This window comes from Lissotriton helveticus, chromosome 1_1, assembly GCF_964261635.1.
Source record: "Lissotriton helveticus chromosome 1_1, aLisHel1.1, whole genome shotgun sequence".
Taxonomy (NCBI): Eukaryota; Metazoa; Chordata; class Amphibia; order Caudata; family Salamandridae; genus Lissotriton; species Lissotriton helveticus.
This window is the reverse complement of record NC_136057.1, coordinates 1,621,812,944-1,621,836,034: the sequence shown is the minus strand read 5'-3', so window position 1 is coordinate 1,621,836,034 and position 23,091 is coordinate 1,621,812,944. Positions and strand designations below refer to the sequence as shown.

The 23,091-nt window shown below is 47.4% G+C and overlaps 1 protein-coding gene across 8 annotated transcripts in view; it reads left to right on the top strand.

Annotated features, from left to right (window-relative positions):
- Positions 1–23,091, top strand: part of ZNF385A (zinc finger protein 385A) — a 483,068-nt gene that overhangs the window by 345,188 nt on the left and 114,789 nt on the right. For all 8 annotated transcript variants that reach the window (XM_078688401.1, XM_078688410.1, XM_078688394.1 and 5 more), the window contains one exon: positions 6,376–6,529. In XM_078688401.1, coding sequence (XP_078544527.1) covers positions 6,376–6,529 — 154 coding nt within the window. The remainder of the gene's footprint in view (positions 1–6,375; positions 6,530–23,091) is intronic.

The following is a 23,091-nucleotide window of genomic DNA, read 5'->3' as shown; positions in this document are numbered from 1 at the left end:
CTTGTGTAACTAAGGGCCTGTCTACGCAATCCTCATTAGAGATGTGGCTTATGTAACTAAGGGCGTGTCCTAAGAACGGTTTTAAGATATCTCCATAGTGGTGTGGCAAAGGGGACCATGATAGAGGTGCACGAAACAGCGTCAGAAAGTAGCTAGGTGGGTGGGGGGCTCTGTCATCGACGGGGGCCTCCTCCAGAGCTGTGGCGGAGTACAGGGCGATCTGGAAGCAGATAGACAGTAGGGGTACCTCTGCGGCAGAAGGATACAGTCTAAATACATCTGCCTGGCACAGTAAGGGTGCCTGAGCCAAGAACCTGGAGCCGAAGGGGTTCCAGGAAACAGCGTCGGCGCCCCGTTAGTCCTTCGGGCGGTCGGGGGGCCTGAACCGACCGGGGGGGTGCCTCATCGCTCCGCCCTGACAGGGAGGGCGGGGTGTAACAAAATAAAATGGTAATTTACTGCACCGTCTGAGCATCGACTTGCCGTACAAGAGGGCTCCTTAGGCATGCGGGTCAGCGAGGGGCTGCCGCATTGGACCGCCTGTAAGATGACCCACCTATGCTACCTGTTGTACGAAATAAACCTGCAACAGTGCTTTCCCACAAATATGTCTCGTGAGTTTTCCTTGGTATATAAGTGTTAATGTGCGCAGAGTGGAGCGAGCGCTGGCGGTGTAGGCACTATGCCGCTGCCGCGCGACACGCAGGGGAGCATGGGCGGGACAGCGCCCTAGTCCCACACGACGGGCGAGCAGAGCTCGTAGCGCGTCATCCCCTTTGAGCCGCCCTCCTCGCCAACAGCCAATAGGGAGGGCTCGCCTGGGAAAAGGGGCGTTCCTGCAAGTATAAATCAGGCCCAGCAACTATGCTCGGCCTCTTTTCCTGCGCCTGGGTCCCTAGGCTCTGCGCTGATCCCACCCTGAACCCTGACCCAGCTGCAGAGCGGCGGGCTAAAGTTGTGAATTTGTTAATGGTCATGTTTTGTGTTGCAGGCGGAGTCACAGGGCGATCTGGAAGCAGATGGACAGTAGGGGTACCTCTGTGGCAGAAGGATACAGTCTAAATACCTCTGCCTGGCACAGTAAGGGTGCCTGAGCCAAGAACCTGGAGCCGAAGGGGTTCCAGGAAACAGCGTCGGCGCCCCGTTAGTCCTTCGGGCGGTCGGGGGGCCTGAACCGACCGGGGGTGTGCCTCATCGCTCCGCCCTGACAGGGAGGGCGGGGTGTAACGAAATAAAATGGTAATTTACTGCACCGTCTGAGCATCGACTCGCCGTGCAAGATGGCTCCTTAGGCATGCGGGTCAGCGAGGGGCTGCCGCATTGGATCGCCTGTAAGATGACCCACCTATGCTACCTGTTGTACGAAATAAACCTGCAACAGTGCTTTCCCACAAATATGTCTCGTGAGTTTTCCTTGGTATATAAGGGTTAATGTGCGCAGAGTGGAGCGAGCGCTGGCGGTGTGGGCACTATGAGACACACCATCACAGTTGCCTACTTCATGGCTTTACTAGAACCACCACAGGCAACCCGCCGGGCTGTTGGACCAGTGTGGACACTGAGAAATTCCTTACTTGTCTCTTGGAGCGAGCACTCTGAAGCCACACAGAGTGTCCTACAGCAGAGGGCCTATTCCAGGGGCGAGTGAAAGCCTATGTTGAGTGGCACGTGCAGTGGCCAGGCCAGCCAGAAGGAAGCGAAAGCCTGTAGAGGCACATGCGATGGCCAGGCCTGCCCCATGGAGAGTAGAAGCCTGTAGAGGCTTGTGCAGCGGCAAGGCCTGTTCAATGGAGAGTGGAAGCCTGTAGAGCCGCGCGCAGTGGCCAGGCCTGCCCCATGGAGAGTGGAAGCCCGTAGAGCCGCGTACAGTGGCCATTCCTGCCCCATGGAGAGTGAAAGCCTATAGAGCCGCGTGCACCGGCAAGGCCTGCTCAATGGAGAGTGGGAGCCTGTGGAGGCACGTGCAGCGGCAAGGCCTGCTCAATGGAGAGTGGAAGCCTGTGGAGGCACGTGCAGCATTCAAGTCTGCCCCATGGAGAGTGAAAGCCTGTAGAGGCGCGTGCAGCGGCCCGTCTGCCCCATGGAGAGTGAAAGCCTTTGGAGGCACGTGCAGCGGCCAAGCCTGCCCCATGGAGATTGAAAGCCTGCGGAGGCACGTGCAGCAGCCAGGCCTGCCCCATGGAGAGTGGAAGCCTGTAGAGGCACGTGCAGCAGCTAGGCCTGCCCCATGGAGAGTGAAAGCCTGTGGAGGCACGTGCAGCAGCCAGGCCAGCCCCATGAAGAGTGAAAAACTGCAGAGGCACGTGCAGCGGCAAGGCCTGCCCCATGGAGAGTGAAAGCCTGTAGAGGCACGTGCAGAAGCCAGGCCTGCCCCATGGAGAGGGAAAGCCTGCAGAGGCACGTGCAGCGAAAAGGCCTGCCCCATGGAGAGTGGAAGCCAGTAGAGGCACGTGCAGCGGCAAGGCCTGCCCCATGGAGAGTGGAAGCCTGTAGAGGCACGTGCAACGACCAGGCCTGCCCCATGGAGAGTGAAAGCCTGCAGAGGCACGTGCAGCGGCAAGGCCTGCTCCATGGAGAGTGAAAGCCTGTAGAGGCACGTGCAGCGGCAAGGCCTGCCCCATGGAGAGTGGAAGCCTGCAGAGGCATGTGCAGCAGTCAGGCCTGCCCATTGGAGAGTGAAAGCCTGCAGAGGCACGTGCAGCGGCAAGGCCTGCTCCATGGAGAGTGAAAGCCTGTAGAGGCACGTGCAGCGGCAAGGCCTGCCCCATGGAGAGTGAAAGCCGGCAGAGGCACGTGCAATGGCCAAGCCTGCCCATTGGAGAGTGAAAGCCTGCAGAGGCACGTGCAGCGGCCAAGGCAACCCAATGGAGAGTGAAAGCCTGCGGAGGCACGTGCAGCGGCCAAGGCAACCCAATGGAGAGTGAAAGCCTGCAGAGGCACGATCAACGGCCAAGCCTGCCCCATGGAGTGTGAAAGCCTGTGGAGGTACGTGCAGCAGCCAAGCCTGCCCCATGGAGAGTGAAAGCCTTTGGAGGCACGTACAGCGGCCAAGCCTGCCCTATGGAGATTGAAAGCCTGCAGAGGCACGTGCAGTGGCCAGGCCTGCCCCATGGAGAGTGGAAGCCTGTAGAGGAACGTGCAGCAGCAAGGCCTGCTCCATGGAGAGTGAAATCCTGTGGAGGCACATGCAGCGGCAAGGCCTGCCCAATGGAGAGTGAAAGCCTGCAGAGGCACGTGCAGCAGCAAGGCCTGCTCAATGAAGAGTGAAAGCCGGCGGAGGCACGTGCAGCGGCCAAGGCCTGCCCAATGGAGAGTGAAAGCCTGCAGAGGCACGTGCAATGGCCAAGCCTGCCTCATGGAGAGTGAAAGCCTGCTGAGGCACGTGCAGCGGCCAAGCCTGCCCCATGGAGTGTGAAAGCCTGCAGAGGCACGTGCAGCTGCCAAGCCTGACCCATGGAGAGTGAAAGCCTGTAGAGGCACGTGCAGCAGCTAGGCCTGCCCCATGGAGAGTGAAAGCCTGCGGAGGCACGTGCAGCTGCCAAGCCTGACCCATGGAGAGTGAAAGCTTGCAGAGGCACGTGCAGTGGCCAAGCCTGCCTCATGGAGAGTGAAAGCCTGCGGAGGCACGTGCAGCGGCCAAGCCTGCCCAGTGGAGAGTGAAAGCCTGTAGAGGCACGTGCAGCGGCCAAGCCTGCCCCATGGAGAGTGAAAGCCTGTAGAGGAACGTGCAGCAGCCAGGACTGCCCCATGGAGAGTGAAAGCCTGTAGAGGCACGTGAAGCAGCCAGGACTGCCCCATGGAGAGTGAAAGCTTGCAGAGGCACGTGCAGTGGCCAAGCCTGCCTCATGGAGAGTGAAAGCCTGCGGAGGCACATGCAGCAGCCAAGCCTGCCCCATGGAGAGTGAAAGCCTGTAGAGGCACGTGAAGCAGCCAGGACTGCCCCATGGAGAGTGAAAGCTTGCAGAGGCATGTGCAATGGCCAAGCCTGCCTCATGGAGAGTGAAAGCCTGCGGAGGCACATGCAGCAGCCAAGCCTGCCCCATGGAGAGTGAAAGCCTGTAGAGGCACGTGCAGCTGCCAAGCCTGCCCAGTGGAGAGTGAAAGCCTGTAGAGGCACGTGCAGCGGCCAAGCCTGCTTCATGGAGAGTGAAAGCCTGCAGAGGCACGTGCAGCGGCCAAGCCTGCCTCATGGAGAGTGAAAGCCTGCGGAGGCACGTGCAGCGACCAAGCCTTCCCCATGGCGAGTGAAAGCTTGTAGAGGCACGTGCAGTGGCCAAGCCTGCCCAGTGGCGAGTGAAAGCCTGCAGAGGCACGTGCAGCGGCCAGGCCTGCTCCATGGAGAGTGAAAGGCTGCGGAGGCACGTGCAGTGGCCAAGCCTGCCCCATGGTGAGTGAAAGGCTGCGGAGGCACGTGCAGTGGCCAGGCCTGCCCAGTGGAGAGTGAAAGCCTGCGGAGGCACGTGCAGCGACCAAGCCTGCCCCATGGAGAGTGAAAGGCTCCGGAGGCACGTGCAGTGGCCAGGCCTGCCCCATCTCTGTTTGGCTTTAGCTTAGGTTTTTCAACTCGAGTTGGAAACGCAGCGTTCAGTGACCTGTTTGTTAATTCTGAGGTTTATTCAGCTGCTCGCATAGAAGATTAGCAGCATGCCTGTTTGCTCGCTCATTACTTCTGTCTTTTTTTTATTTGGTTTTCTATTATGACCTATTTATTTGGTTTTACATGATAATCATCTAGGGGCTGCTAAGAATAGCCTGGGGAGGTGGGGGAGGGGTCAGTGGAGAGAGAAGCAATGACACCTGGGTTCAAGTACTCACCAGGAAACGGTGTCACGGTTCTTAACCACTGTTTAATTCCTTCTCTGCTAGCCGATGGCGAGTCACCCAGCCCGCCTTGAGGATCTCCAGAATGGGACAGTGAAAAGAGACCTGTTTTAAACTCACCTCCTTCCCCTATACATCTACACACACTAGGCCTCTTACCCCCCACTGCACCCACCAGCAGGAACAAAAGATCCCCACCAAAGAGCCCCGTACTGGGTGCCCGTCAGGTATTGCAGCGCTGACCTGACGAGAGGCAGGCTCATATGATGAAGCATGACACCTAGCTTGGTGGGTGTGTGAGAGCCCTAGTTCCAACAAAGGGAATTCCCCTCTATCTACAGTGTGGATCTGAACTTGATCCACACCCTCTGCTGTATCTCTCTGTTCCTTTTCTCCTCACCTAGAGGAACTTCGTACCCTTCTTGCACACACTTTGTAAATACTTATCTGCACCTGCTTGCGGCTCCCATTAACTTCCATACCATACCCTCCAGTGACCCCAGCCCTCAGTAGGTAAATCTTAATCGCCGCCACCTCTTACGCTAAATATGACATAACTTCATAGTTCTAATTCGGTTGTTATTTCCCTTAGGTCTCCCTTTTAATCACTTGTCCTGATGCGACCCCGACATTGGTGAAAGGGTTAAAAACGCCGTCGACATCCAAACATACAAACACACTTTTGTCAGTCGGGACTCAGTCCGAATACAGGCATTGTTATGCCTTCTAAGTCACTTTTATTTTCTGGGTTGTTTGTTTGCGAGTACACAATTGTGATTTACTCACTGTTTCCTACTTTGTCATTCTCTGCTTTTTTTCTTTTACATTGGGGGCACGTTTCACTTATTTTTGACAAAATCGCAATTTTGATGCATATTGTATTAAACAGTTTCCAGGGATTATAATTTTGTTTCTCATATTCCGTGAGTAAGCATTTCACGCAAGCAGTGGCTTCACTGCCAAGCCCATTAGTCTTGGAATGGGGCCTAAGCATACCACTGTTTCTATGTAATTGTATACCCCAGGCTCTTGTTACTGAGGAGCCAGAGATTTGTATGACATCTAGCACCCACTTGCTATAACCCCGGCAAGACAGCTCAGCCTTTCATCATTTCTGAGGAAGATACAATGTGCAGCGTTGATTTGGGTAACAATAAAGTCTATTATTGAATCATCCATGCACTTCATTGATTGATACACGCTATATAAATGATTTATAATAATAATTGTATACACATACATACGAGATTCGATGATGGCATGAGTCCCGCCAATCATCTTTGAACTAGTTATGGTTTCTAAAACCATTGAAGTTGCTTAGTGCAGGCCATTCAGAAAGCAGCTTCCATTGCTACAGGTTTAGAAGAGGCTTATAATCTTTCAGATGGTTTATCTTTCAACCAAGAGCTATGGTTACTTTCTGTCACGGGTATCACCATTATAACAGGTCGCCATTATTTATCAAACATTATCACATTGTTTTGTTTTTGCTTGTTCACTGTGTTAGCCAGTCCCCCTACCAGCAATCTGATTGGCTGTCTTGTTTTTTTCCAGAGCCAAGCAGAGGCCCACTATAAAGGCAACCGCCATGCACGCCGGGTAAAGGGGATCGAGAACGCCAAAACCCGGCAGAAGGATTCGGGGGACAAGAGCACATCTGTTGCGAGCCCCACATCCAGTGTGAGCGAGGGCGACTTTGAAAGGACAGGTGAGTGCTCCCATGACGACCCCCCCTAAGCTTATTAAGAATGATATCACTTCCAAGTGCATGAGATGCCACAGGTTCAACATTAGCACAAACTTATCAATATCTCCAGAAACCCATCCTCGTGTAGGAGCCAGTGTTGGGTCAATGTGTATGACAGTGGCTTTGAAACTTCCTGGAAATCAAAATGGAACCCCAAACCTAGTGAAGCTTACAAAATGTAGCACTCAATGGAAACTGACTTGCCCATCTTTTAGGTTACTACGACTGCGACACTAGTATGATACATCTGCCTAATGTGCACTCCACCTCCATCACTCCAGATTGGCTGAAATTCAATCTCCTTAACAAAAGATTCAACTTTTAACACTGCCCGCTATGTTAACATTGCCAGTATAAGTTGGATCCATCTTTAACATCTTTTCTACGGTACAGCTGCTTTGAAACGCAAACCTCTGGCTACAATCGCTACAGCCGCCAGGGTAGCTGGAGGAAACTGCAGAAATGTGTGGATCCCCGTTGGTGGAGGCCAATACCGTGAATGCATCAATTTACTGTAAAATAACATGAACACCATGTTGATTCACAGATAAACTTGTTTACAGTCACATTGTGCTGCCTGGTCAAAGGGTCCTTCTCACTGCTCCATTACATCATATGTGCAGGAGATCTGTCAACCAGGATCATTTAGAGGCAGGAATTTGTGTGAGCATGGACACCAGGATTCCGACCCAGATGGATTCACCTGGATGGAATTGTGGCTTCTGACCCTTTGTTGTGAAAAGTGTGAGCCCATCGTAACGACTTGAACACCATAACTATGTCATGTTTAACACCATGCGTGCGGTGCAGATTTCCGCGCTGCGCTGAAGTTCGCAAAAACCCGCGGTTCATGACGAGCACAGCTCGTCATGAGTGTACGAGAGGTGTACCTCATGACGAGCTGAGCTCGTCATGAGCGTCGAAGGGGTTAAAAAAAAACAAAAGCTTTGAGCCAAAATGGCGTCTTTCCAGAAACCAGGGTCACATGACCAAATAGTAAGTTGTATTTGAAGTTCCATTAATGTTCTTGGACTACTCATTTATTTTTTAACAGATTTAAAAGGATTAAATATTGAGTGAACCCTGTAGGACTGAAACCATGAGCATCATGTCAGACACTCACACAGTCATATGAACCTACTCTGCTACCTGGACATTTAATGTGTCTGTTATTGTGCTGTAGCCTGTCAGCTAACCAGGGCCTGAGATATGCAGCAGAATCCAGGAACATAGCATGTGTGCACATTTTCCAACCCACTCTTCCTACCCTCCCAGTGCTGCTCTGAAATGTTCACTTTGGATTACATACTCCTCTATGTTAGAGATAATCTGATTGGTTGTTTCTTCTCCTTTCATCAGTGGTACTTCCCGGCACATCCAGCTAGGTCAGCTGGGCTAAGTAGCTCATCAATTGACTTTTTCTGTAAAAATACTGAAATACTGAACAATTTCAGGATAATACATAGGTTTTATAGCGACAGTCAACGTTTATATGCTTGGATTTTTATGGGTACCATTAAGTTATTTTTGTTCGAAATAGAAAAGAGGTGGGGGGGATATGGCACTCCTGAAGGCAGCTAAAGAAGGCTCATTAAGTCCTCCAGGTATTTAGGTCATCCAGGAAATCACTGATATGGAACAGATCTGGGAGTGAGCGAGTTGTATTTTTAGTACAACCCTTAGTGAAAGGCAGTTGTCAGGGGAATATGATAAACCAGGGCCGGCCTTAGGCATGTGCAAGCTGTGCACCTGCACAGGGCCGCCAAACCCCAGGGGCCACCACGCCAATATATATCTCTAATATATTAATCCTCTGAGGATGGATACATAATGGCGTAGCGGCCCCTGGCAGGGATTTGGCGGCCTCCGGCTCTGTTCCACTTCCAAACACCCTGACCCACCCACCCCCCCACTTCAGTGCTCCGACCGGACCCCCTCTTCCGGGGTCCCCTACCTACGCTCCCTGCCCTGGGCCGCCATGAGCCTAGAGCCGCCCCTAGATAAACTTATTGATAATCTTACTACCCTTACAGCCACTCACGTTGGGACTTTGCATAATAAGATGTTAAAATATATCCTGTAATGTTTTATCGAAACGTGTATCGGGTTAGGCAGCAATAGAGCTCTCCAATGGAGAAAGAGGACTAGTATTAAAAATCCCTCATTGTGAGTTTGCCAGACTTTGGTACAGGGATTCCAGAGTGTTCAGTGAGGCAGAATTACATTTTGTAGCCAGTATCACCGCACTACCATTCTGCCATTACAAGTTTTCCCCTCAAAATGAGGACTAGCTGATTGGAGCCACAGTTACTGGGTGCTTTACTGGGCAATTTTTCAACATTTTTCCAGCCTCTTGCTCTGAGTAGGTGGAAAGTGTTCAGTGGGAGTGCCAATGGGGAGTCTGGTGATGGGATGGGGCAGAGGTCCAGGGCATGCTTGTGCCTCTCCAAGAGGAACATTGTCTGCTCCTCCTGGACTCCAGCAGGGGCAGGTTGGAGCCAGACTATGTTGCTGCCCTTTAGCGTTATGCATAGATTTGGTGTCTCCGGGGCTAGAATTATCTAGTCCGGAGATTTCAGACCAATAATTTCGGGCCTGGATTCACTTGTAATGGGTGCTTGAGGTATTTCACCCGGATTTGTTGTATTCGTTGAAATTCCTCCAACTCAAAATAAAAAAGTATTAATAATTGCAAATTAAAAAGCGCCAAATATCAGATAAAGCTTGGGGAAGTGGTATGAATCCATGGTGAAGATAGATAAACCTCACCTCCTCACCAAAGGAGCGAACTTCCAACTCAGCATTTTAAGGAAAATTAAACCTTTACTCCCTTCTCATGACTTAAAGGTGGCGGTGCAAGCCTTAGTGATCTCAGAGCTGGACAATGGCAGCACAACCCTTTGTGGCCTTCCTAGAGCGAAGACTGCTCGTCTTCGGGTTACCCTGAACTCTGCTGCTAGACTCTTAACAGGCACTAAAAAATACAACCACATATCACCAGACCTGTTATCCCTGAACTGGCTTCCATATGAAGCTCGGATAGAGCTAAAAATTGCATGCATTTTTGCACACAAAGCCATTCATTTCAATACTCTGCTGTACCACGCTCAAAAACTGGAGCTCTCATATGGTTCAAGAGCCTCTAGAAGTGCCAGCACCCTAATACTCAAACCACAAAAATTCAAGAAAAGAAAAACTTACAATTGAGCATTCTTGGGTATTGCATCGAGCATTTGGAACTCCCTACTCCCCGAAGTGTGGGTGAATCCTTCCATTGTCCTCTTCAAAAAGAAAGTCAAAGTGTTCTTGATGAAGACATTTCTGCCTCTTATAGGCGGTTCCATTAGATATTGTGGTCACAGTCGCAGATTTGTGGCACAGCTGCCAGGGCTCCTGAGAATGCCTGGCTCTACATGACTGTGAATGTTCGCTCTGTTTGTTCTCTTTTTACTGCTTGTATCCCTCTTTATGTACTAACTGTAAAGCACTTTGATACCCTGGTGGTCATGTTTGCGCTGTAGAAAACTTTCTAAATAAATAAATAAAAAGATAATGGGTGCTTCTGGCAATTGCTTGCCTCTGATTATTCGAATAGGATAATGCGGAATGGGATATTAGTTTGTAGCTCTGGGTGGGTGTTGGGTTGGTATAGCAGACAGCTTGGACCAAGGGTCAACACCTCAACTGGCCAGAGATTATCATCCTGATGTTATTTAATGTTTCTACTACAATGTTAAAGACAGGATCTTTGGAAAAGTCACAGTTTTTAGATCTGACATCTTGTATAATGACACTACTACTTTGTCCAGAATGGTGGGAGTCATCATTTAACAGGGTGTTATCAGCAAATCTTCAAAGTCGAGTGGTCTTTGAAACATGGAAAGGAGGATATTTTGTGCCAGTCGAATGAAAGTGATATGGAAAGCAACAGAAGAATTTCCTCTGCTGTTATTTTATTTCTTTTGTGTTGGGGAGCACCTAAACGAGTGGGTTGCGACGTGTAAAAACTTACCAGTAACCAAGACTTGATTCCAGAATGGGATGTCAATGATGCTGAAAGCAGTGACATTACTCACTATGACAAGACTTGCACTCAAGCCCTGTGCATTGCCAATTCATAGTGCATTTGTTGACTTCTATGCAGCCTTTGTCATCGTTGAGTGCTCATGGCTCTGGGGATCAAGGCACTGGTGGGTTACCATCTTTAGTGGTCGAATTTTTGACAACCTGTCTTGGGTGAGCGTGCCTGGGCCGAGAAAGCTAACTCAAAGATTGGAGTATTATAGAGCTGTTAGTCGTGTTGTTTCCCGTATCCTGTTAACAATGTTTATCAGCGATTTGGAACAAACAGGGAAGACTCAATACTAAACCATCAAGATTGCTGTTAGCAATGAGGACTCTAGTTGGCAGTGATGTGCACCCTGGCCAAATAGGGACCCTCACTCTAGTCAGGGTAAGGGAGTCACACAGCTAAGATAACCCATGCTCACACCCTTAGTAGCTTGGCACAGAGCAGTTAGGCTTATCCCTGAGGCAATGTGTAAATTAATTGTACATCAAAAATACAGCAGAGGGTCCCTGAATTATAACAATACTGGGAAAGGGAGGCAGGGAAAATAACAAGAACAAGAACAAAACCTCTCACAGGAATTAACTTAAATCTTAGGTAATATATCCTTCATAAATTCAATAGTAACATTGTCCCAGACCAGAATTTATTGAAAAAAACATATTCTCTTTTTATTTAAATAATATTTTGATAAGAGAAACATAACAATCACAAAATTCAATATTTGTGATACCAATCTTGTATGTACATTCTATATGCGACATATATTCATAATATATACAGTAGCCCCCAAAGAAAAACACAAAATATATAAACCAACCATATCATTCACATAACTCATCACCACACATCATCATACATATCTCACATACTCCCAACACAAAAATCAAAAAACAGTGGGGAAAATACACACAGAAGAAAACTTCACAAATTATACAAACATATAAAATATATACAGAACAGCACAACAAAAGTAAGGCGCCTATATTAATTGTACACACACATACAGTAACACAGTGAAAACACTACAAATGAGTCCACGTCAGTTTAGAAAAATAGCTAGTTTATCTGAATAAAACAAGACCAAAACGACAAAAATCCAACATACACAAGTAAAAATCACTTAAAAAAGATTAAGTAAATTTAGCCCATGGAAATGAATAGAAGCGCTAGTTTAGGACAAAGTACCTGGGATGCGTAAAAATTCAAACACTCTGCATGGAGCAGGGGAGGGAAATCGTCGAAAAAGAAGGTGAGTTGTTGGTTTCTTATTGCTAGGGAGGGGATGTGATGCATCAGTTTCTTACTGTTGCAGGGGAGGTGATGCATTGTATGCTTACACAATGCATTGGTTCCTTGCTGCTGTACGGAGTCGATGAAGAAACAAGCGCCCAGGTAAGGTGCGCGAAAATCCAGTTGCGTTGCGTTGGTTCCACAGCGATGATGCAGGCACTCCGTCAGAGTTGGTGCAGTGTGTAATGAACTTCGGTGATATGGTGCTCGAAACTCACACATCGGTGGTTCTTCTGACATGCTGTAACAGAAAGCTGAGGCTAACGTTGTAAGTTGCGGTCGTTGAATTAATTCGTGACCATGCTCCGGTTCTGACAAAGGCGGTGCGTTGGGTTTTGCAGCGATGTGTTAGTTCAGAATGAGGCTAGGAGTTGATGCTTGGATTATTTCCTCAAAATCACCAGAATACAACCTTGGAAGCAGGATACAGTAAGCAAAGTCCAGTCCTTTCACTCCCAGGACAGAAGCAGCAAAGCTGCAGGCCAACACAGCAAAGCAAACAGCAAAGTGGCAGTCCTCATGACAACTTATCCAGCTGTTCTTCCTGGCAGAATGTCCTCTGTCCAGAAGTGTTCTAAAAATATGGGGATAGGGCCATGAGGCTATGCAGGCCACACCTCAGCTTCCTTTGTGAGACTGTCTAGAGTGAATGCGCACACAGTCCAACTGTCATGCTAACCCAGACGTACATTCAGCAGACACGCTGGGGCACAGAATGGTTAAAGTAAGAAAATGCCAAATCCCAATCTCCAATTTTCTATCAGCTCCCTATTGGAAGATACACGTGTAAGATGTTACAAGGCATCTCCAATCCTAACCTATAGGAGAGATAGGCGTTGCTGTAGTGAAAAACGAAATTAGCAGTATTTCATTAATGAGACATGCGAAACACAGCAGTACCTGTCCTACTTTTTAAATACACTACATCCTGTCCATGTGGCTACCTTGGGCCTACCTTAGGGTTGCCTTACTTGTACTAAAAAGGAAGGTTTGGACAGGTCAAAATGGCAATTTAAAACTGAACACACAGACCCAGCAGTGACAGATTTGAGACATTATTGCAAAGCTCTTCTTGTGGGTGGAACAATCAGTGCTGCAGGCCCATTAGTCACACAGTAGCATTTTATTTCCAGGCCTTGGGCACACATAGTGCACTGTACTAGGGACTTATTATTGTATCAAATATGCCAATCGTGGAGATCCCAATTGCCATTACGGTTTACAAAGGGAGCACTTGCACTTTAGCCCTGGTCAGCAGTGGTAAAGTGCCCAGAGTCATACATCCAGCAAAAACGAAATGCAGCAGACTGTCAAAAACAGGAGGTCAGAAGCAAAATGTCTGGGGAAATCATGCCAAAAGATGTCAGGTCTAACAATTTATAAGGAACTCATTGTGAGCCCTTAATTACCCTGATGATAGGGTTTTTCGTGACAGAAATACGAGTGGTACTCTAGTGCTGTCTAGAAATATTGCATGCCTACTTACAAAGCAACTTCCTTCATGTCAGCTTGGGAAAGTCTTAGTATTATTAAGTAAGGTCAAGCCCATTTTGGCACATTAGGGGGAGGGGTTAAAGCGCCTTCAGGTAGCTAATACATAGAAGTTCATTAGGTTTAATATAGACAATGCCCATAGTAGCCGCAGTTCAGTACAAAAAGTAGTACAGGGCAGAACATAAATAATACCATCCAGCACTTCCGTTATCAGTTTGGGGCTCCATCTATAACTGCTGTCAGAAAAGTGTTCCTATCAAAGATGCACCCAGTGGTGACCAGGCACGACTCCTTCGCTATGGTGGAGGCGCATCGCCCCACTGCTTTCTCGCATTGCAAGTAGCAGAAACATAAAATGGAAATAACTTTTAGTTGCGGGTAGGCCGGTGGGCAGGGCTGCTCTGTTCTCCGAGCAGGGCAGGGGAGAAGGGGTGCCCCCCACTCCTGAGTGTGAAAATCTATTTGGTCTGCCCTCTCGGTCTGCCCGAACCAGTCATGCACACTCTGCCCCTCTAAATGCAAAGCAAACACAAGGCTCCAATGCAGTCTGCATTGAGAACATGCTCACCCCATAAGCCCCTGGCTGGGCGACGTCCCGACCAATCACAACGCTGCTTGCAGCATTGTGGTTGGCTTAGAGGAGGGAGCCTGGCTACCTGCTTCCTGTTCCTGTCGGATGCTGGAGAGCAGGAGCTGAGAAGACGCAGGACCCGGCCACAAGGTTAGTTTCAATTATTCTTTTTTTAATTTGTTTTATTTTGTATTACCCCCCCCCCCCCTCGCACAAACATACCGCAACCCTCCCTCCCCGTGCAACCCCTCACCGCACCCCCACCCGCGAGCCATGCCGGCCGCGACTGGTGGTGACATATGTGTTACAGTGAGGTTTTAGGATATGAAAATAAATCTGGAATCCCTTGAAAAGGAATTGTGTAAAAATAGCCTAGACTTGCCGAGTATGTCCTTGAAGAGGCAAGTAGGTTAGAATGATTATTGCATTTGTTAACGCGGGATTACTGGTTACTAGTTACCTTACCAGATCCCAAACCAAGTCGACTGGATCGTTGGTACCTGTCATTGAGTAAAAGGTAATCTAACAATAGGTCAATCAATTAAGAACTTACACCACTCTAAATGACCACTGACCAGGATTAAGTTTCAAAGATTTAATATAAAGTCAAAGATAACTGAAGATACAAACTTCTCAAGATGAGGTTCAAAAGATAAACTGGTATCACTATGAACATAAATTCTTTGAATAATCTGAGTCTACAAAACAGAATAATGAGTACAAGCTCGAAAATCATAAGTGTTGCCAAAATGGATACAAGTTGCAACCTCAAAGTCATTACAGAAAAGAAAATTAAGGTTAGTCTGTCCCTACACTATACTAAGTGACATCCCTACTTAACAAGATCTTTATCCCTCTAGGTGTCAGCCGTGGTGACTTCCTAAGAAGATCACGCACTTCTCTTTGTCTCTTCTCTGATAATGGGTCTCTCCTGATCAGCCTATCTGCCTACCCATCCGCTTCCTTAGGCTCCCAAAATCATCTGCTCTGCTCTCCTCCCGGGTCGCTTTCCCTAATACCAAATCACATTTCTGATAGGAACGCCCCTTGGGACGCCCCTCACGTGGTACATCTTTGCGCGGTAAACTCCATGATGGTACTCTTCAAGACCCTCGTTAAAGTTGACCTTGGTTCCCAGACTTCTTCTCCAGAGCGCGGGTACCTCCTGAAATTCCTGGAGACTCCTACAGGCCTGCGCCAAGCGCCACTGAACAAGGCCCCTTTCATTCTAACTGATTAGGACCCTCGCACCTGCATACAGTTCGTCCTGCAGTGGGCCTCAAATTCCAGACTTTACCATATCTATAGGCTATAAAGCATACGCAGCTCTCAGTACTTGGCACCTCTCGACTCCTTCTCTAACGAGCATATGGCAGATCAAAAGAGATGACATTATCAGTTCAGGCCTACTTGATTTACATGAAACGAGTCCCTGCACTCTAAAACATTAACTTGATTTAAACAGCATTCTTGACTAACATTCGTTTCTAAAACAACACATCTATAAAGCATATATTCCCATACTAAGTTTCGATAATACAGTTTTGGAAGAACCACGTTAACCCCATCTCACATTATTTAGCAGCACGTTTAGATTTGCTGTGAATTGCCATGAGGCCTACACAATATACTGGTTTTCAGAGTTTCATGCAACTCTTACATGATTCCTTTAACATGAGAACGTGAGGTTTTCATATTCATTCCAACATTTCTACATTAATCTCACGCAGTTATGATTATTGTTACTCTACTTAAACATTCTATACGTTTCACTACTGAATATAAGACACTCTGTGTATTTCACTTCTAGATATAAAAACACTCGTGTGCAAAACATGTTTAAACTAACTACGTGCTTGTAAATATGGTGCACTTATACATTTTTCAAACTTGTGCTCTCTCAATCCCCCCTTTGATGACCTTCAGGGGTCATCACCATCAAAACACCATCACAAAAATATATATAGGACCCTTCAAAGTGAAGTCGTGGCAGTGCCACCTCTTTTCATTGTCTCCAATGCTTTCAGACTTCTGTATTGAGTGTCCTGCATCGCTGTCAACTTTTTCTCCTGTTTCCTCATAGATCTCTGCAACCTATTTGCTCTATACCACTGATACAAACGCACCAATCCCCACAAAGTGATCACACAAATCACAATTATGATGATGGGTTTCAGTATGTACCAAACGATACCCTTTCCTAGGTTGGCAAACCAACCTCCAACTTTACCCATTCCATGGCCTACTTTTTCCCACACATTTACTTTTGCCAGATCCTCAATCTCATGGTGAATTGCAGTGATGTTTCGTATATACTTCTCTAGAGGTTTTGAATTGTCCGGAATGTAAGTGCAGCATTCCTGGACCTTCAAAGCCTTACAGACTCCTCCCTCTTTAGCTAACAGAACGTCTAAAGCAAGTCGGTTCTGAAGAACCATTGCCCTAATCGATTGCATCTCACCTTCCACCAGCATCAATGATCTAGCAGTACTGGCAGATAGTCTATCCACGACTGTAGCTAACCTCCTAATCTTAATGTCATTCAGTATCAATCCCAAAAATGGAAATACCACCCCAAATACATCTCCAACCACTTCTTCAGCGGCAAGGTCTCTTCTCCCCCTGGACGGTTTTCCTCTCTTTGTTGTCTCTAAATCCTCAGCATGGTATATTTTGGGAAAGACAATTGCTAAATAGCATGAACCGTACCAATTATCTGGTAACCTCACATAGGCATTCCTTCCACACACAAAATATACATTTGGTATGGCTTGCATCTCTTTCAGAAAATCTTTTGAGTAATACTCTAATTGGAAAGCATGTTCACAACTAACTTCCCCTACAAACAAATTTTCATAATAGGAAGAACTTCTGTGAATACATAGTTTCCCCCTTTTCTCTTTGTCTAGAGCAATTGGACCCTTGCTACCCTTCCTTTGGTGTTCCCTTTCCTCTTTGGTCCAATCTGTCTCCCAATGTCCTGAAGCTTTCTGGATATTCTGCCTTCTATATCTAGTATCCACCTGCCCTATAAACTTCTTCTCAATTTCTGATACTTGACAAGTCAGATTATTTCTCCGGGCATGTGATGTATCTATCGTTCTCCATGGAAGAAACCATTTTTGTAATCTGTCTTCACTCTTGTAATAGTCCCACTTGTTTAAATGCTTGTAATTTGGAACCTCTGGCAATGTCGAGTCGAAGTTCGAGAAATAATACTCGAATCCTTCTCGTCCATAGAATATGCTCAACAACAAACTGCATGTGATTCCATATGTCAATGGAAGATGATGGTATCTGATACCCTCATCTACAGAAGCTGGTAACTGCATACAAACGTAGCAATTCTTCGCCTCCATGACATCAATGTACTCATAAAGCAATTTAGCATAAGCATTTGACCTGAAATTTCCCTGTGACTCATCTGTGTGTAACCTTTTTATTTCTGCATCTAACAACGTTTTGTCTTTATCATTGATGTTTCCCTTATAGCTAACTGTAGTGGTTTTCGGTGTTGACACTCCCTTAACCTCCTTGACTGCCGTTGCATCCCTCTCGTGTCCCACTATGTATGAGACAGTAACCACTAAAACTATCAGAGAAATCACCACTCCCAACAGTGTGCCAACTATACATTTTGCCCTGCGGTTCGGGTTGCCAGCCTCCATGTTCTCAAACAGTGTAGTTTTGGATGTTCTTCCAGCGTCAACTTCTTCTTCTTTTCGAACAAAGTCTTTCTTTCACACAATGTCTCTCTTTTGAACACTTGGAAGCTGACAATTTACTCCGCAAAACAGTTCAAAGTTCGGTAGAAACAGACAACCCTAGCCCTTCTCCATCCGCTAAAAGGAAACCCCTACCATTTTCTTCTTCCACTCGGCGCTAGGTTATCTTGCAGTAATTTTACAAATTCTTTTCAAGAGTCTTATGTCCGTCTGAAGTTATGTATGGCTCAAGGAGTGACACTACGTCTTCATAAATGTCCATCCGAAGAAACATTCCCTCAAGTTCTGGGCAATTCTTGCAACAACATGGAAAGTCAACTGTTTCTAGGATTATTCTCCGTATTTCGCTCTGGACAAGTGGACGGACGAAATTGAGAGTTAACGTTTTTTCAATTTCTACTCCTGGTACTATCAGTTCTACATCCACAACTACAAAGGGGTCCGTTCTAATCAGGATCACTTTCTTCACCTTTCCAGTTCTGCGCCCCTTTGAAGACATTCGCAATATGGTATTAATCCACAACAATGAGCATTCCAAGAACTTCTACTACTCGCTCAAGCATTTCCAAACGAAGAAGAGTTCCCTCCAATATTGGATATCGTGAACAGCAAACTGGAAACTCAACTGTTTCTAAAATCAATTTTCTTATTCCACTCAGGAGAGGAGGATGAACGATGTTGAGTGTCAGCAACCTTTCGGTCTCCGCTCCTGGCAGTAGAAACCTTATTTGCACTGTGATGATCGGGTTAGTTCTGACCAGGTCCACTTCCCTGATCCTCCCGGTTCTGTGTCCCCCGGACATCTGCAATGAGGTAGGTCCAGTCGGGAGTAGAGTATCTTCTGCTAGGCACTCGCACCCTCCTTGATCTTCTAAGACCCTCCTCGGCTTGATCCTGGATATCTTCTTCTGGATCTGAGTCTTCGGATATAGGAGCAAGTGTTTCTTCCTGGGCTGACCTCAAACTTAGCCTCCTTCTCCGTTCCGGCCAAGTGGCAGCTCCAAGCCTTATTCTCCTATTCCTCGTCCTCTCACTTGGTTCTTGATCGCTCTGATACGGATCTGTGTCTGAGTCGTATTCACTACTGCTCTCTCCTTCAGTTGCGTCCTCAGTCTCACTGCCGTTCTGTCTTCGCTCTTCGTCTGGATCCGATGCGTTCCCAACTACTTCCGACACCCCCTCAGCCGATCCGATCCCCTCTTGTGACTCTTCTCCTACTTCAGGACTTTCGTCTGGGGTTGGAGCTGTTTCTTCTAGGGGTGCTGGAACTCTTCGAGTATGAGATGCATGGATCCAATTTGGCTGCCCCCCGCACTTCACCGCGGTGTTCGTGATCAGGATTACCTGAAAGGGCCCACGCCAGCGAACGTCTAGGCAGTTCTTCCGGACGTGCTTTTTGACCAACACCCAGTCCCCGGGGTTCAGGTCATGACACAGGTTCCTCGATGCTGGAACTTCAGCCGCATGTACCTGAAGGGACACAGAATGGATGGCGTCAGACAGTCCTTTACAATAATCCAAGATCAGATCATCTGTAATATTCAATAGGGCAGAAGTTGGAACTGTGGGAAGTCTCATGGCCCTCCCCATCAGAATCTCGTGTGGGGAGAGACCTGTCCTCCTATCAGGTGTGCTGCGCATGCTCATGAGCACTAAAGGAAGAGCATCCGGCCAACTCAAAGATGTGGATGCCACTACTTTAGCCAACCTATTCTTCAAAGTGCCGTTCACTTGTTCCACAATTCCTGAGGCTTCTGGTCGATAGCTACAATGCAGTTTTTGATCAATCTTTAGTGTGGAGCACAACATCTTCACTATTTCGCTGTTAAAATGTTTTCCTCTGTCCGATTCCAGAGAGGCAGGCACCCCGAAGCGCGGTATCAACTCCCTGAGCAACAATTTAGCCACTGTGAGTGCATCGCACCTACGTGTAGGGTACGCTTCAACCCATCTGGAAAATACGCATACAATCACCAACACATACCTAAGGCGATTAACTCTTGGCATTTCGATGAAATCTAGTTGCATTCTATTGAAAGGCCCCCCCGACCTCCCAATGTGACTCAGTGTGACTGGTGTTCGTTTGCCTACGTTCAGTTGTTGGCAAGTAACACATCGCTTGCATACTGATTCTGCTGCTATCCTGAATTGTGGGCAATACCAAGTCTGCCTAAAAACTCTCAACATAGCATCTCTTCCTAGGTGTACTGGACCATGTATTTCTCTCGCCATGGGATTAGCTAATTCTTCAGGTAACACAGCCCTCCCATCTGCTGAAACCCAAAAATCCATTTCACTTCGCACACAACCTGCTGTTTCCCATGCCTTTTTCTCAGTTTCTGGTGCGTTCTCCTGCATTACCCTTAAATCTTCCCAGGTATCCACGGTCTCTAACATCATGCTCAATTCTGTTTTTTCCTCAACACCCTCAATTTCCACTTTTGAGAAAGAATAATTTTGTTCTGCACAATAGCGTGCGACCTCATCAGCGTACCTGTTGCCCTGTGATACAAAGTCTGTATTCTTGGTGTGAGCTATACATTTCACTATGGCAATGGCAACTGGACCTTGCAATGCTTCCAACAACAATCGCACAAATTCTCCATTTCGAATGGGCGAACCAGAGGAGGTCATGTAACCTCTCTGAGACCACAACTGCCCGAAATCGTGAACCACACCGAACCCATATTGGCTGTCCGTGTAGATGGTGACTCTCTTTCCGTTTCCCGCTATGCAGGTACGTGTTAGGGCAATAATTTCTGCTACCTGTGCGGAATGTACTCCTTCCAGGCAAGAGGCTTCCACAACTCCAGTAATGGTACAAACAGCATAAGCTGCTCTCAACCGACCAGTATCGTCTCTTAAACATGAGCCATCAACAAAATAAATCTCATCAGGGTCAGACAACGGCTCATCTACAATATCTGGTCTGGGTTTCGTGCATAGTTCAGTCACATCAAGGCAATCGTGGTCTTCACATCCTTCGCCTTCTATTACAGTAGGTAATGGCATCAAAGTAGCAGGATTCAAGACAGAGCATCTCCTGAGAGTCACGTTCTCTGCGGCAAGAATAACTTGCTCGTAGCGCGTGAGCCTACTATTGGTCAGATGCTGCGTCTTCGTCCGGGTCATTAACAATTCAACTGAATGCGGTACATACACCACTACTGGATGTCCCATCACAATACTCTCGCTCCTTTCAATGCTGACACCCGTTGCAGCAACGGATTTGAGACATCCGGGCAACGCTGCGGCTACTGGATCTAATGTAGCCGAAAAATATGCAACTGGTCTACGGGCATTTCCGTGGGTCTGTGCCAAGACTGACAAAGCACATCCCTCTCTCTCACAGCAATAGAGTGAAAATGATTTCTTGTAATCGGGCATTCCCAGAGCCGGAGCACGACACAAATCGTCTCTCAGCTGCAAGAACGTCACCAGACATTCTTCGTCCCATGGTACCGGATCACTCACCTCCTTGTGCGTCAGTTTCTGTAAGGGCTTTGCTTTCAGTGAAAAGTTAACTATCCACTGTCGGCAATAACCCACCATCCCTAAGAACATTCTAACTTCTCTCTGTGTTGTAGGCGCATTCATCTTCATTATCGCCTCAATCCTCTCTGGGGACACCTTGCGTTTTCCTTTTTCTAACCGGTGTCCCAAATACTGCACTTCAGTCAGACAATACTGTAACTTGCTCGGAGATACCTTATGTCCATTTTCAGCTAAATGGTTCAGTAAGGCAATTGAATCTGCTTTACAGGCTTCCTCTGTCTCTGACGCAACAAGTAGGTCATCTATGTACTGGACCAGAACCGAGTTCTGGGGCAATACTAGATTTTCGAGATTCTTTTTCAACAACTGGTTGAAAATAGATGGGCTGTCTGTGAATCCTTGTGGGATTCGACACCATGTTAAAACGCGATCTTCCATTTTAAAAGCGAAAAGATACCTGCTCTCCTCATCCAATGGGATTGAGAAGAAAGCCTGACAAAGATCTATCACTGTGAACCATTCTGCTTGACATGGTATTTGAAACAGTATCACTGATGGATTCGGTACCACGGGACAACATGAAACGACTATGTTGTTAATTTTTCGTAAATCCTGCACTATTCTGAATTTCCCACTAGGTTTCTGCAAACCCATAATCGGGGAGTTACAAGGACTACCCACGATTTCTTTCAGTATTCCCTGTTGAATCATTGACTCAATCACAGGTTTTATTCCTGCAATCGTTTCCTGGGAAAATTTATATTGAGGCGTTCTTGGAAACTCGGCATTTGGTTTTACCAGTATTTTTACCGGTTCTACCCCTTTAATCAATCCTATTTCTTCTCCTGTGAAATCCCATACCTCTGACGCCACTGCATCTCTTAAATCTTGGGGAAGATCTTCTACTGTCAGAGTAGGATATAATTCTACACAGGATTTTGAATTGGCCACCTGGAAAGTGGCATCATCGTCCGTAGTCTGTACCTCCACTCCTTGCGGGGTGCAGTATATGGTGCAGTTCAATTTGCACAACAAATCCCTTCCTAACAGACATACCGGACTCGAGTCACAAACCACAAACTGATGCTCGTTCATATGGTTTCCTATCTTTACAGACACTGGTTCTGTCAAGGGACTAGTCATTCTTTTATTTGCGACTCCTACCACTTGAATTGTTTCCCCTGACATCGGTAAGTCTGGAACCACCGCTGACCTCAGAGTTGATCGAGTAGCCCCAGTATCCACTAAGAACGTTGTGGGACACCCTGCCACTTCTGCCTCAACAAACGGCCCTCTTTGATCCACTTCTAAGACTGCCCCGAGGGTGCAGTCCTCCTCACTACTCACACGCTGTCCTGTCAATGGATCTATGTAATAACACTTTTCTTCCTCGATAAAGAGAGGCATTTGTTTGAAGACCTTTCCCCCTGTCGATATTTTCGGTGGTTGTGGGAACTGGGCTTGTGGAGCCGAAGTCCCCCCTTTGGCCCCCTTGCTTCCTGTAACTGATACCTTTGGAGCTGGAACCTCCTGAACCTGCTCTTCGACTTCTAGCTCTCCATTTTCAGGGTTAAAGGGACACTCGCGTCGCCAATGTCCCACCTGGTGACACTGGTGGCACTTTGTCGTTTTCTTTAAAGTGGCAAAGTCTACCCTAGGTCTCTGACCTTCTTCATTATCCTTGCTCTGAGCATTTGACTTCCGTCCCATTGTCCCCATTCCCTGTTTCTGCTGTCCGCCCTTCCCGGCTGACTGCATTTGCACCACCATCAATTTCTCCTTTAAATTCTTAGCTTTAGAATCTATTTCGTCACTACAGTATCTCGCATAACGTAGGATCTCGTCTAGTGGTTTGTTTTGCCAACATATTAAATGT